Source organism: Uloborus diversus, chromosome 9 (genome assembly GCF_026930045.1).
Source record: "Uloborus diversus isolate 005 chromosome 9, Udiv.v.3.1, whole genome shotgun sequence".
In the NCBI taxonomy this organism is placed as follows: Eukaryota; Metazoa; Arthropoda; class Arachnida; order Araneae; family Uloboridae; genus Uloborus; species Uloborus diversus.
This window is the reverse complement of record NC_072739.1, coordinates 60284759-60298201: the sequence shown is the minus strand read 5'-3', so window position 1 is coordinate 60298201 and position 13443 is coordinate 60284759. Positions and strand designations below refer to the sequence as shown.

The 13443-nt window shown below is 38.4% G+C and overlaps 1 protein-coding gene across 1 annotated transcript in view; it reads right to left on the bottom strand.

Annotated features, from left to right (window-relative positions):
- LOC129230684 (clotting factor G beta subunit-like) overlaps nt 1-13443 on the bottom strand; it is a 51509-nt gene that overhangs the window by 18327 nt on the left and 19739 nt on the right. The window contains exons 5-6 of the mRNA XM_054865102.1: nt 7309-7379; nt 4629-4750 (exon numbers count right to left, since the gene is read on the bottom strand). Coding sequence (XP_054721077.1) covers nt 4629-4750; nt 7309-7379 — 193 coding nt within the window. The remainder of the gene's footprint in view (nt 1-4628; nt 4751-7308; nt 7380-13443) is intronic.

Here is a 13443-nt window from a genome sequence, read left to right as displayed (position 1 = left end):
GTATAATGTCTTAAAAACTTTTAGAATGGAATCTTTTTATTCAGCGATTGAGTAATGAGTAACCATGGTTTTGCCATAAGTTTTTTTTTTCAATGGGAAAGTGTCTGAATTTAAACTTCTCGCCAACTTTACACTCAATGGGAGAAGCACGATGTAACCACGCCCTGGTGGCTTGTTCAATTTCAATTACTGCTACGCCATAGTATTCATGTTTGTGATGTAGTTAAGTGTTTATAGATAACGAAATCACATCCCGACAACAACCTTTTTGTAACAATGTTTTATTCACCTATTATTTTACCTCATATTGAATCCTTAATGTTTGCGTGTGTAATATTTTTAGATCACTGACAACCTGTATGTGACATGAAAAACAACTGCCCACCAAGTTCAACTTGTATTAGTAGTCCCTAATAAATTATTTTAATATCTTTGATTAGTTATTGCCATTCTAAATCTGAGGGAAGTAGAATATATCAATGCTTAAAGAAGAGAAGCATAATTCCTATTTTCCCTCTCTCAACCCCTTCCAAAAATGTAAAGAGTAGCTATAGTTCAGTCAATGAGTGCTCAAAACAGGGGCGTAGTGTGCATGATATGCGATAATTTTTGACTTCAGAACATTGTTAGGTGTTAGATTCAAACCTGATAGCAAAGAAATACGAAGCCTATGCCCTATCATCGCGACACCCAGTTGACAAGCAATCAAAAACTATTAAGTTCTAGCATGTACCCAATTTCGTTATTCTTATTGAAATGAATATGTGAAGCTATGGCATGATAATGAAAATTTTAATGATAGAAATAAGGTAAATGTAGCTGACCGGCAGCACCTTTTTGTGATTTTAGTTTTTCTTACATTATTACTAATCATAATTTGAAACTTTATATGGAATATGGACTGACAGTAATTATAAAATAAAAAAATATCATTTCTGGTCTGACATCTTGGTTTTATTCAGAGGTTGAAGGGACATGTTACCAGCAGTGGAAAAGTTGTTCAAGAAATTGGTAATGTATTGTTATCATCGTCGCCCCCTTTGTCCTGGACAGATATTTTTATTCCGTTGTAGCAACTGCCTTTGCAATGCAAGCTTGCGACAGATTAGTTTAACGATGATTTTCTACAAGTGACCTTCCGGTTACTTGTAGAAAAGCAATTGGTCAAAATCATCTTCAAGATTCCGTCGTGAGCAACATCCAATTCCGAGAGTTTCGGCACGTGTTGGTCATTTCTCCTTTCCCAAAACCCCAATCCGGTACATCACCATTAAGTTCCAAGTTCCTAGCTGCAGGTGTAACTGGTGGTACGGTAGAGTTAGAGATCAGTCTTGATGTTTGCAGCTACTTTGATCTTTTAAACATTAATCGCCCCTCACGAATTTATCGCCCCCTTGAAGCGTCAAAATCTTCTCATTGGGGGTTATCACCCCCCAAGGTTTGAAAGCACTGTTTTAAGTCATAGCAATGTATTATCATACCAGTATAGTGTAGTCCATGGAAGAAAAAGGTTGGAAGACATATATAGAAGTACAATAACTGTCTAAACTTAATTTAAAGCAAATTTATGGAATGTACTTGATTGAAATTAGCAGCGATTGCTAGTAATTCCTTTAATCCTATATTATTGGTCTTAGAAAATGACAGTCACGGCGGGGGCAGTCACCCCCCACCGCCACCCTAGTAAATCCGCCCCTGATCACTCGTTTGGAAGAAGAGTACCACAGTACGAACATTTTTAATTTTCTCTTTTTTCTCGCTTAAAGGCCTTCAAAGGACGTTATCTTCTTTGTAAAATAATGACAGATTTTTTGTTCGAATATTAACCACTGGAGAGCACAGCAAACTTACTTTTCTTAATGCAAATTGCCTGGAGAGTTCAATATATATATTTTTTGACTTTAATAAAACATTGAACAGTAAAAACCTTCAGCGGATTTTTATTTTTAGCACATCTACTTAATCTTCTGATTCATCATTGTCTGTGAGAGCCTCCTATAGGAATCTTCGGTTTTCTGGCAGTAGTGGCGCAATTTCTGAGTAATTTCATGTTTCTTCTTTAGTGGATTTCCTCCAGGTCCCGAACGAAGAGGTGAGGCAGACATGAAAATCTTCAGTTCAGAACAATTTTTGGAAAACATACTCTTTGAACTGATTATTTTCATGATCCACTATGTAGAAGAGATTCCGGGAACCTCGGCGGAACTAACTTCGATAATGTCCTCTATGTACGGTCTTGACGTATAGGTTTCAGTTTCCATTGAGATTGTTCTGCAAGGAAACCACTGAAGTCATTCGTAGTCATGCCGATGACAGTAATTTTGTTGTACTTGGAAGAAGCCACAATCTGTTCAAAATCGTGAAAATCAAATACATTTCCTCGTCACCTTTTTATCTCTTGCTGTATGCCATAATGAATGGAATCAGTACTCATGAATGTGAGATCTGGTTCGAAATATCTGAAAGAAATCGTCACTGCATTTATCTTCTTGCTTATCAGTGCAATCATGGTGGTAAAAAGGCACTAATTTTTATTTTGGGTCGTACAATTGTCTATCCAGCAGAAGATCGTTTTGCTACCCACCTCTATTACTAAAGCTTTAACAAATGATTAGGCCATTCTTCTGCTTTTTGTCCAGCTATGGCCTCATGCCAGAGCAATGATATGTTCTTCCTCTTTTTACTGGATACACTTTGAGCTTTCCTTTGATCCCCAACGACGGCGTAGGTTTCATGGAAAACTACAATCCTTTTCGTGAGGCAGACTGACTTGTAATCCTATAAAAATTTAGGCCCTTGAAACTCTTCGTGTGTTAACAATGGCTCTCATCGAAGTACTAAAAGTGCAACAGCTTAGTGTTAAATGGTTTAAATATCGCTTTCGACAAAACAAAATAAAACAATTAGAACAGACTCGTTCTGTTCCTAATGCGTTTTTTTATTGTTTGCCTAGTAATGCTTGTGTTTCCACATGTGTTATCTTTTAAATTTAGATTAGCAAGAAATAATTTTGTTTTACTGTTTTTCAAACACGAATTTGAAGAATCAGAGGATTTGCAAAAGAAATTCCTGAGTTCTGTGAAGTTACAAAACGTTTTCTTCGGCTTTATTTGAAATAAAAAATGATTCTTTCCCCTTAATAATAGTTTTAAGTATCTCTTTCGCTCCAGGACGCCCCAAAGTTAAATTTTTGAGAGGCGGTGATTTCCAATTTACTGAATGACTTCCCAATTTTACCGAATGATAAAATACCACCTGGCACGCATACCTACATCTAAAGAGAACCGACAATGAATCATTTTTAAAAAAAATGCAGTGTTGCAATTTTGTCCCTAAATTTTACAAATAAAGGGTCACAATGACCTCCCGCGATTTCCCCTGGAAGGCATTCCTGCTTGCGTTTTGAGCAACAAAAGAAATATCCCCCCCCCTCCTCCTTTCGCTCTTAGAAGCCTGTTCCGCATTTATTGTTCTATCTGGCAACCCTGTCAAAACAGTAAGTACATACTGCTGATTGCCTGCACAAAGCCACAAAGCACAATGTAGCGACAAAAGCAGTTACTGCTAATTGCCACTAATAAAATAAAAAGCTTTTATTCAGCGGCAACCAAATAAACATGTTTGCATCACAAAACTAAAGTAATATAGACTTCAAAAAAAAAAAAAAGAAAAGAAAAAAAAATGAAAATCGAAAAATTTGCAGTGACTGCCGTTTATCTACCCACGGCAGAACGGTTATAGGCAAACAATTTCAAAAATTCAAATAGAGGAAAATGGAAAAATTTGCAGTTACTGCCGTTTGCCTGCTCACGGTAGAACTTTTCCGTTCTTCCGTGGGCAGGTAAAGAGGAGTAAGTACATACTACCGATTACCTGCACAATGTAACGATAAAAGCAGTCACTGCTAATTACTACTGCTAAAAAAAAATGTTTTTTTTTTTTTTTTTTTTTTTTTATAGCTGCAACCAAATAAACATGTATGTACCATAAAACTAAAGTAATATAGATTTCAATAATGCTAGAAAATTAAAATTGAAACCTCTGCAGTTACTGCCGCTTACCTGCCCACAGCTCTATATAAATAATAATTTTAGTTGCAAATTTTTTGAACAGTAAGTCAGTTCTTTCGTCTCAGGATATACACTAACTGTGTGCTACTCAAAAAGTTTTTATTTTCCCCTTAAGGTTTAAAAATATTGAATGTGTATAGTTTTTTTAAGTATAGATATTATCAATAGTAATTTTGTGATTTTACTCATTTCTAGTCGAAGATGAAACTAGTAGTACTGGTATTGCGATAGTATCTGCAAAACACTCGAAAGAAGTGGCTATATCAGACGATGTTTCTTCCAGGTCTCCACAATAAATGTGCTACTGTCCAACCACGGATTGTATGGAACGTCCAGATGAGACGAATCTATCGGAATGAGCGGGAAAAGTAAAAATTTGATGCGCGTATTCCGCTTATTTGAATGAGACTCTGCTTCTGCAAAAGCTGACATCGGTAAAAAATAATAGATTCGTCCATTTCCGGCTGTAAGACGGATGTTTGTTTTTCCATACAATCCGTGGTCAGACAATACTAAGACATTATTAATCTGCTTAAAAAACATACACACACAACTTACATGTTTCCTCGCTCTGCATCGAAACAGTGGGCTGCCGTGAGAACATAGCGCTTGCTGATGAGAGATGCCCCACATAGGAATCGTTTGCTGCCTCCGGAGAAAGCTTCCTTAAAGATAGCTACCTAGAAAAGAATGGAATTTTTAATTGTACATAACTTCGTATTTGTGCCTATTTCGGATTTTTTACCCTAACTTTAGAACAATGGTGCCTAACCTTTTTGTACTCGAGGGCCGCACCTCATATATGCGAGCCAGAACACATATAAATTTCAAATATATTTATTACTAGTGGTACCCGCACGGCTTTGCCTGGAGTAGAAAATAAAAAGGTCATTTTGGTTCGCCTGTATATTTACAAATGATGAATTTCTCGCCAATTTGCTATGTTCATTTGCTCACTCTTGTTATAGTAATTTGCTCGTCCACGTTATGTTGATTTGCTTGTCCATGTTATGATAATTTGCTGGGTAAAATGTTCTTAAAATTGGAAAAGAAAAAGAATAAAATCAAATTTTTGAAAAATCACTTCGTGGTGCACACCCCCGTTGTACAAACTAATTTTGTGCCAAATTTCATGAAAATAAGCCGAACGGTCTAGGCGTCCAGACAGAGATTCAGACGTTCAGCATTATTATTAGTAAAGAAAAGTAAGAATTGTGTTGTTATTACTACATACTTATTTTATTAACTAGAAATTCGCCCGTCAAGATATGACGGGTGAAAACTGCTTCTACATTTGAACGAAGCCATTGCCTGTTTGGTGATATTTTTATTGTTGAAATTTTAACTGAAATTCCAGTGGATGAACCCTAAACTCCAGTAGGTAGCGCTCATTGTTGACCCTCCTTTTCGTTTCTTCATTGCCCTGAAATGACATAGTCTTACCAATAAAACAGTTAAGTTACCGGATCCAGTACTATTCGTTAGAATGGATGTGCCATTGCCTTTAAAGAGGTTGGTCGTCTGCCTGTTTGGACCGCGGGAGAACACACACATACACACTCATACCTGCACACAGACACAAACACACACGCCTACACACACACACACTCGTGATTGCGAAAAACATAATTTGAATTCAAGATGTCAAAATTCAAATTATTATTATTATTTTCTTGAGCTGTGTTTACAAATTTAATGATATTTGGTAAAATTTCAATCGCCCGCTGGGCAACATCACTACTTTCCCGCCAACGAACAGAACAAAATTTTTTGGGAAAGACTTTAGACCCTGAAACTTCAGTATATGGACCTCTACGAGCTGGAACATCTTTAAATAAGTTATACAGCGCTCGTAGATATTCAATAACTAGCCAGCCTGTTTCTTTTATTACAGACTTAAACGCACAGTGCATAGTGTGCAGTCCACATGTGCCTATGTTGATAATGACAGCCTCGTCTTCTGATTGAATCTCTTCTTTCAGATCACGAAATAAACTTTTGGTTCACATTTGGTCCATCCATCGCAATTTGCACTATGTACTTTATATTTAAAATAGGTTTTAAAGCATCTTTGAATGCTGTTCTTAAGGCATCCGAAGTAGCACTAGTCAAGAACACTGAAGTAAGAAACCTAGTACTAACTTCTGATTTTTCTAAGTCCCAAAAACGGACATTAATGTCCATTTGAGTCCTTTGTGATACTTTCTTTTTATTATCTAATTTCAAATTTTTTTTTGTACCGCAGAAACAGTTAAATTAAATTGTCATACTGTGAACATGAAACGCCTCAAATCAGCGATTAATTTCCTACCCAGAATTCTTTTGATTAGTGTTGGCTTTGTTTTGATTAAAATCCATTTTTCATGGTTTACATTTTTCGGCAGTTTTAATTTCTTTCATAAATTAGCAAAAAAAAAAGGGGGGGGGGCTGTGTTTTGAAAAAGAAAAAAACGTATTGAAGTGTTTCCTTTATGTATATTGAGATCAGAAAAAAGAAAGATAGAGAAAAAATGACAAGCGTTGGGTACTATTCTTGGCGAAAAATTCTGAAAAACGCGCCAAGTGTTCCTGTTATGGCAAATTCCAGCAAAAATTGTCATCAGTTGTAATTTTTTGTGGTACCACAAAATTCTTTGTTCTATGCACTCGATCGAAAGTGACTCCATCTATGTGGACTATGTGTCTATTGTTACAGATGTAACTGCTTCATTTAGCACAGAAAAGCTGTTCTATGTCGCCACTTCCCTAGGGTCCCTAATCTGGGCAAGTCACTACTGTGATAAGAACAGGGGATCCTCGGGTGTGATGTGATGTTCTATGTCGCCGTGTTTTTTTCTTTTTGCTAAGGAGAAGGGCGGAGAGAAAAAGCTGACCGCACGCAATCGGGAAAATTCTCATTGGATTAAACCGGCAACTAGGAACAATTATTGCCGGCAATTGTTAGTGACACCGAGCAATTTTTTCCATGTAGAAATACATAGATTTGCCGGAAAAAGTTGCTGATGATTGCCCTGTGTATTAAGACCTTTATTCATTCTTCTTACTTTAGTATATTCTCTCATTGCATATTCTCTTCATGCATCATCAGTGTACCAGTAATGCATAATGCTGACAAACTAAATAATGCAAAAGTAGTATTCTTTCATTTTCATTTAAATGTTTCAGAAGTATTCTTTCATTTGTATTTTACTTTCATAACTCTCATTTCAATTTTTGTAAAAAAAATGTATATACTTACCATCCAAGGCCAAGAGTTCGCATTTGCTTCAACTCCACCAACAATGACACGGTCAACGGGCATTCCATTTCCTAAAAATCGTGAGCAAAATATCAGTCCAGGTTTATCTCATGATTTTAAGTACAGTAGGGGAACGTCAAAACAATTAAAAAGCGAAAGTATTTTAAATTTATAATTACTATTATTTTTCCTTGTTTCTGGCAACAATTAAAAACCGGAAGCAAAGCGCAGGACTATTCGCAACTCCAATAAACTATAGGGGGCGCTGCAGCCACTGTTTAATGGCGGACGAAAGAGGTAAAACAAACACACGCCGCAACTTATAACTTGCTTTGACGCTTAGTGAATGACAGTAATTTTTCATCGTGTTTGTGGAAAGCTTTCTTTTCTATTCTTCTGAAATTACATTACATCATAAACTGTCTAAAGCCTGTAATTTACCCCAAAGAAAACACGTGGAATGGAATGTTTTACCTTTTTCTTTAGTATTGTTAATCTTCGCAAGGTAGCGTATTCGAGCTCTGGAGTTGCGAATAACAGATAATGTACAGTTAAAAAATATAAAAATCAATGTGGCCAAGGCTACTCTACACACCTCCTTTCAAGAAAAAACGATTACGAAAAATAATCTTTTATGTAACTGGGAAATTTCACATGTCTACCAGATTTGGTAGTCTGATTTTGATTCTGAAGATTAGAATTTTCTTAATTAGTCTTGAATTCAGGCGTTCGAGCAAGTTCTGTTTGCTTGGAATAAAGTTCTTGGGAAGTCATATCCATTTCTTTCCTTTTAAGAAACATGGTTTTACTCGATCGATTGAAACTCTTTTAACTTTTCGCTAGATTTCTGTGTGGAAGCAATGTTCAAGTTATTGTACAGAAATACGCGAGAGCAATTTGAAAGTTGTTTAGAAACAAAGACACTAATCTATTTCCATGTGTTGTGGTACCCCTTAGAATGCTTTACGGTTGGTAGGGACTTTTCAAAAGAATTATCCTGGCAATGCTAAAGGGGATCCGTATACGAGTTCAGCAGATCATCATCCCAAGTCCTCATTCATGACAGATCTCATGCCTAAAAGAACGAAAAGAAATGCTTCCAGCCATGATTCCCCCCCGTGTCCGTTTACCTTGTCGTGGTGGGGGGGCTTGCGGCGTGGTGAGTTCGGGGCGACCTCTTGGGAGGAGTCGTGAACCCCCAGTTGCTCAAACAGAATATCGGCGGGAGGGGATTTTTCTCCCTTCCTTCCCTCATCACGCTTACCAAATGCGGACAAAAACCCCTAAGCCAAGGCGTGTCAACCGTGCCGATGGCTGCGTGGTACCGGGGGTAGTCGGTGCCTCAAACGGGAGACTTCAGGGATAGCAGGCGAACCCTGTCGTACGCAGCCTTACCTCTGTGTGGGGGGCTACACAGGGGCTAGACCCCATCTTTTCCCCCTAGTTCTCTGGTTCGTTTATGGAAGAAAACACAAAGAACACTTCTCCCCCTTGTGGGGAGCGTCAGAAAGACTCGTTCAGCTCTGCAAAATTTTTTATAATCAAAAGAAATGAAAACCTAACATTCACTGCTGTATCCCCATTCTTAATTAACAAGGCATTAATAAATCTTATCGGCGAGTTCCAATCAGTAAAAAAGCTACGCACTGGCGAACTATTAGTTGAAATCAAACATCCTAAACAAGTTCAACCTATTCTAGCTATCAAACAACTAAGCTCATATCTATGTACAGTTACAGCTCACTCAACTCTAAACTTTTCTCGGGGAGTTATTTCAGAGCCAGACCTTCTATTTACATCAGAGAAGGAAATTCTAGAAGAAATGAAAGACCAACACGTAAGTGGAGTGAAGAGGATCACTATTAAACGCAATGGCGAAATGCAGAGTACTAAACATATCATTCTGACTTTTAGTACGCCTATCCTCCCTTCACGTGTCAAAGCTGGTTATCTCTCCTGCCCTGTTAGACCATATATTCCTAACCCGCTACGGTGCTTTAAGTGCCAGCGCTTTGGGCATTCCAGACTGTCATGCCGTGGTGCAGAAACTTGTGCCAGGTGCGCTGAGCCCGGCCACGACAGCAATGAATGCAAAAAGGAATACAAATGTGTCAACTGCAAAGGAGATCACCCGTCCTACTCTAGAAAATGTCCAAACTGGCTCTCCGAAAAGGAAATACAAGTAATCAAAACCACTCAGAACATATCATATCCAGATGCCAGAAAAATTGTTCAGTCTCGTACGCCTTCAGCCGGACTTTCATATGCTGCAGCAGTAAGAAAAGTATTCAATTCTACCAGCACACAAACAGATCCTCAAATTATTAATACAATAACCAGCACTAAATCAACTAACTCCCCTAAATCAAAAAATAAACAACTCAATACCCCTAAGCCTCCACAAAAAAATAGTAACGAAACTAAAATATTAAGTACACAAATCCCGAGTACAAGTTACCCATCTACAATAATTTCAAAAAAACCAACTGATCAAAAACAAAACAAAACTGTGGAAAAAAAGAAAATTATTCAAACGCGCGCAAAAATTGGGATAGTCTCTAAACAGAGGCCCCCAAAATTTTATAATTTTAAAAAAGAGGATTTTTTACTTTCTAGCAAGAAAGTAAAATTAACTAAGTCCCAAATTGAAAAACTTCAACAACCTCCTCCCCAAGAGGAGGACGAGGATGTCGAATTCGAAGACCTTCCGCCATCCGACGATGAGGGATGGACGGACCATCCTCCTTCATGAGCTGCTCGCTCTTCTTCCGGCCGTTTCTCCTTCCTCTTTTCTCAATGGCCCTGAGCATTCTTTCTTGGAATTGTCAGAGTTACTCGCATAATGTCATGGACATCAAGGATCTTGTCGAATATTACCAACCGGCCATATTTTGTCTGCAAGAAACATTTCTGTCCCCTGCTGATAGACCGAGGTTGAAAGGTTTTGACATGTACCGCAAGGACTGCTTGTCAGGAGACCGTCGTTGTGGAGGAGTGGCATTGCTAATCAACAATGATTATGCATCTAGCCAGCTCAATATCAACACATCCCTGCAAGCAGTAGCTGCGCGCGTTCACCTTCACTCGCTGTTCACAGTTTGTTCTGTATATATCCCACCTTCCTATAACTTAAGAAGCGTGGAGTTGCAGACACTGGTTGATCAACTTCCTCCCCCATTTGTCATCTTGGGGGATTTCAATGGCCATAATCCTCTCTGGGGGAGTCCAGACTTCAACAGTAGAGGTTTAACAATAGAAAATTTTATTGAAGACAATGATCTTTGCATCCTTAATAACGGTGAAAACACTTATTTTCATCTTTCTACCCAATCTTACCATGCCATCGATCTCGTAATATGCTCACCTTCTTTTCTGCCACGTTGGGATTTTCAGGTGGAGGGTGGACTCTACTCCAGTGGCCACTTTCCAATCAGGATAACCTCTACTGGACGCTGCGGCCATCAGCAGCATCAGCAAGCTCGACTTCGCATTGATCGAGCTGATTGGGCAGCATTTACCCAGTTGGCAGAAATTAAATCAGAAGACGTGACTGATATTGATATCGATGTAGCGGTAAAGCGAGTAACCGACATCATCTTAAACGCAGCTAACGCTGCTATACCAAAAACCACTAAAAGCAGGATCAAGTATCCTAAGCCTTGGTGGAACTTCGATTGTCAGGAGGCTCATAAGGCACAAAGAAAAGCATGGAGCACTTTTCGTCGGTATCCGACCACACAAAATCTTGTGGCACTTAAACGAGCTCGTGCTGAAGCTCGGAGGATTCGACGAAAAAGCCAGCGGGACTCGTGGCAGGCCTATGTCAGCACAATCTCGACGTCCACCCCATCTAAGACAGTGTGGGGTAAAATCAAAAAAATTTCTGGCAACTACAATACGTCTTGTGCTCCCATTCTGGAGAAGAATGGTCAACTTTTGTCGGATCACAAAGAGGTGGCTAACTGCATGGCGACTCATTTAGCAGAAGTCTCCAGTGCAAATAACTATTGCAAAAAATTTTTAACTATCAAATCACGCAAAGAACAAAGAGTTCTAGATTTTAATTCAAACATTTTTCATCCATACAACACAAAATTTACATTTCAAGAATTAGATATTGCTTTACAAAAATCAAAAAACACATCACCTGGCCCTGACGAAATACACAATAGTATGTTAAAAAACCTAAGCAGGTCTTCATTAGAAAATATTCTGAGACTATTTAACAGAATTTATTCTGAGCACAAATTCCCCAAATTCTGGAGCCAAGCAATAGTAATTCCTATTCTTAAACCAAACAAACAATCTGATAAACCCGAGAGTTACAGACCTATAGCTCTCACAAGCTGCCTTTGCAAAGTAATGGAGCGGATGGTAAACGCCAGGCTCATGTACATTTTGGAGTCTTGCCATCTGCTATCTTCATATCAAAGTGGATTCAGGCGCGGCAGATGTACCATAGACAACCTACTGCTTCTCGAAACATCAATAAGAGAAGCATTTCTCAAACGAAAACATCTTGTGAGCGTATTTTTTGACATTGAAAAAGCATATGACCGTACCTGGAGATATGGCATCCTCAAAACCCTGCACGAGTTTGGGTTACGAGGTAATCTACCCATCTTTCTCTCTAATTTTCTTAGAGATCGAACTTTTCGCGTACGTGTCAAGTCTGTTCTGTCAGACACCTTCATTCAAGAAGAAGGAGTTCCCCAGGGAAGTGTACTAAGCGTAACTCTTTTTGTAATAGCAATCAACAACTTAATCGAACAACTGCCTCCCGCTGTCAAGGGTACCATGTTCGTTGATGACTTTCAAATTTCTTTCTCTTCATCGAGCATGAGTATCATTGAAAGACAACTTCAAATCGCTATAAATAAAGTATCACAATGGGCAGAGGAAAATGGCTTCACTTTCTCTGCTCAAAAAACCTTCTGCATCCACTTCTGCCGTAAAAGAGGGCTTCACCCTGATCCAAGTCTTCTCCTTAACAATCAACCAATAACTGTAAAAGACCAAGGAAAATTCCTTGGTTTCACACTTGATAATAAACTTAAATTTATACCGCATATTCAAGAGTTAAAAAAGAAATGTTCATTAAAATTAAATATCCTTAAAGTCTTAACGAACACTTCTTGGGGTGCTGATACAGAGTCTCTGTTAAGAATATACAGAGCTCTGATACGCTCAAAACTTGATTATGGTTGTCAAATTTTTGGCTCCGCTGCAAAAACCTATCTGAAAAGTCTGGATCCAATACATAATCAGGCACTGCGCATCTGCACAGGAGCATTTCGAACCTCGCCTATCAGCAGTCTTCATATCGTTGCACACGAACAATCTCTAAACAATAGACGCCTCAAACTTTCTTTAAATTTTTACTTCAAAACAAAACCCTGCACCAATCACCCACTACATCTCCACATTTTTAATCCATCTAATGTTGCTTTATTTCTACACCGGCCTTCGATGACACCAACATTTGGGATCCGAATGCGTCGGGTACTCTCAGACCTGCAGCTATCCGATTTCAAAACCGTTAACACAATAAAACTAATTGAACCATGGTGCGAAGTCATACCTTCTATAATCAATGATTTCTCAAAATTCCCAAAACAAACTACCCCTAATACAGTTTATCAACAAGTCTTTTATGAGATCAAAAGCAAGTATTCTGGTTATAAACACATTTTCACTGACGGATCAAAAGCAAACGAACACGTCGGCTTTTCCACAATAATTAATGATCAAGTTACGGCAGAAAAATTAAACACATCTTGCTCGGTATTTACTGCAGAAATAAAAGCTATATTTTCATCTCTAGAATCAATAGCCCAATCTGTTCATAGAAAGTGGGTGATATTCACTGACTCGAAGAGTTCAGTGGAAGCCATCACTCATTGCAATAATAACAGTCATCCTATAGTCATCCAGTCATATCTTTTATACAAAAACCTTATGCAAAATAATTTTTGTGTTCTCTTTTGTTGGATTCCTGGTCATGTGGGCATTGCAGGCAATGAGGCAGCCGACTCAGCTGCCAGAGCTGCAAGTATCCTGGTCGATAATAGTGTCCCTTTCGATGATATCAAAAACGCCATCGGTGTAAGCCTCAACACGTATTGGCAGGGGACG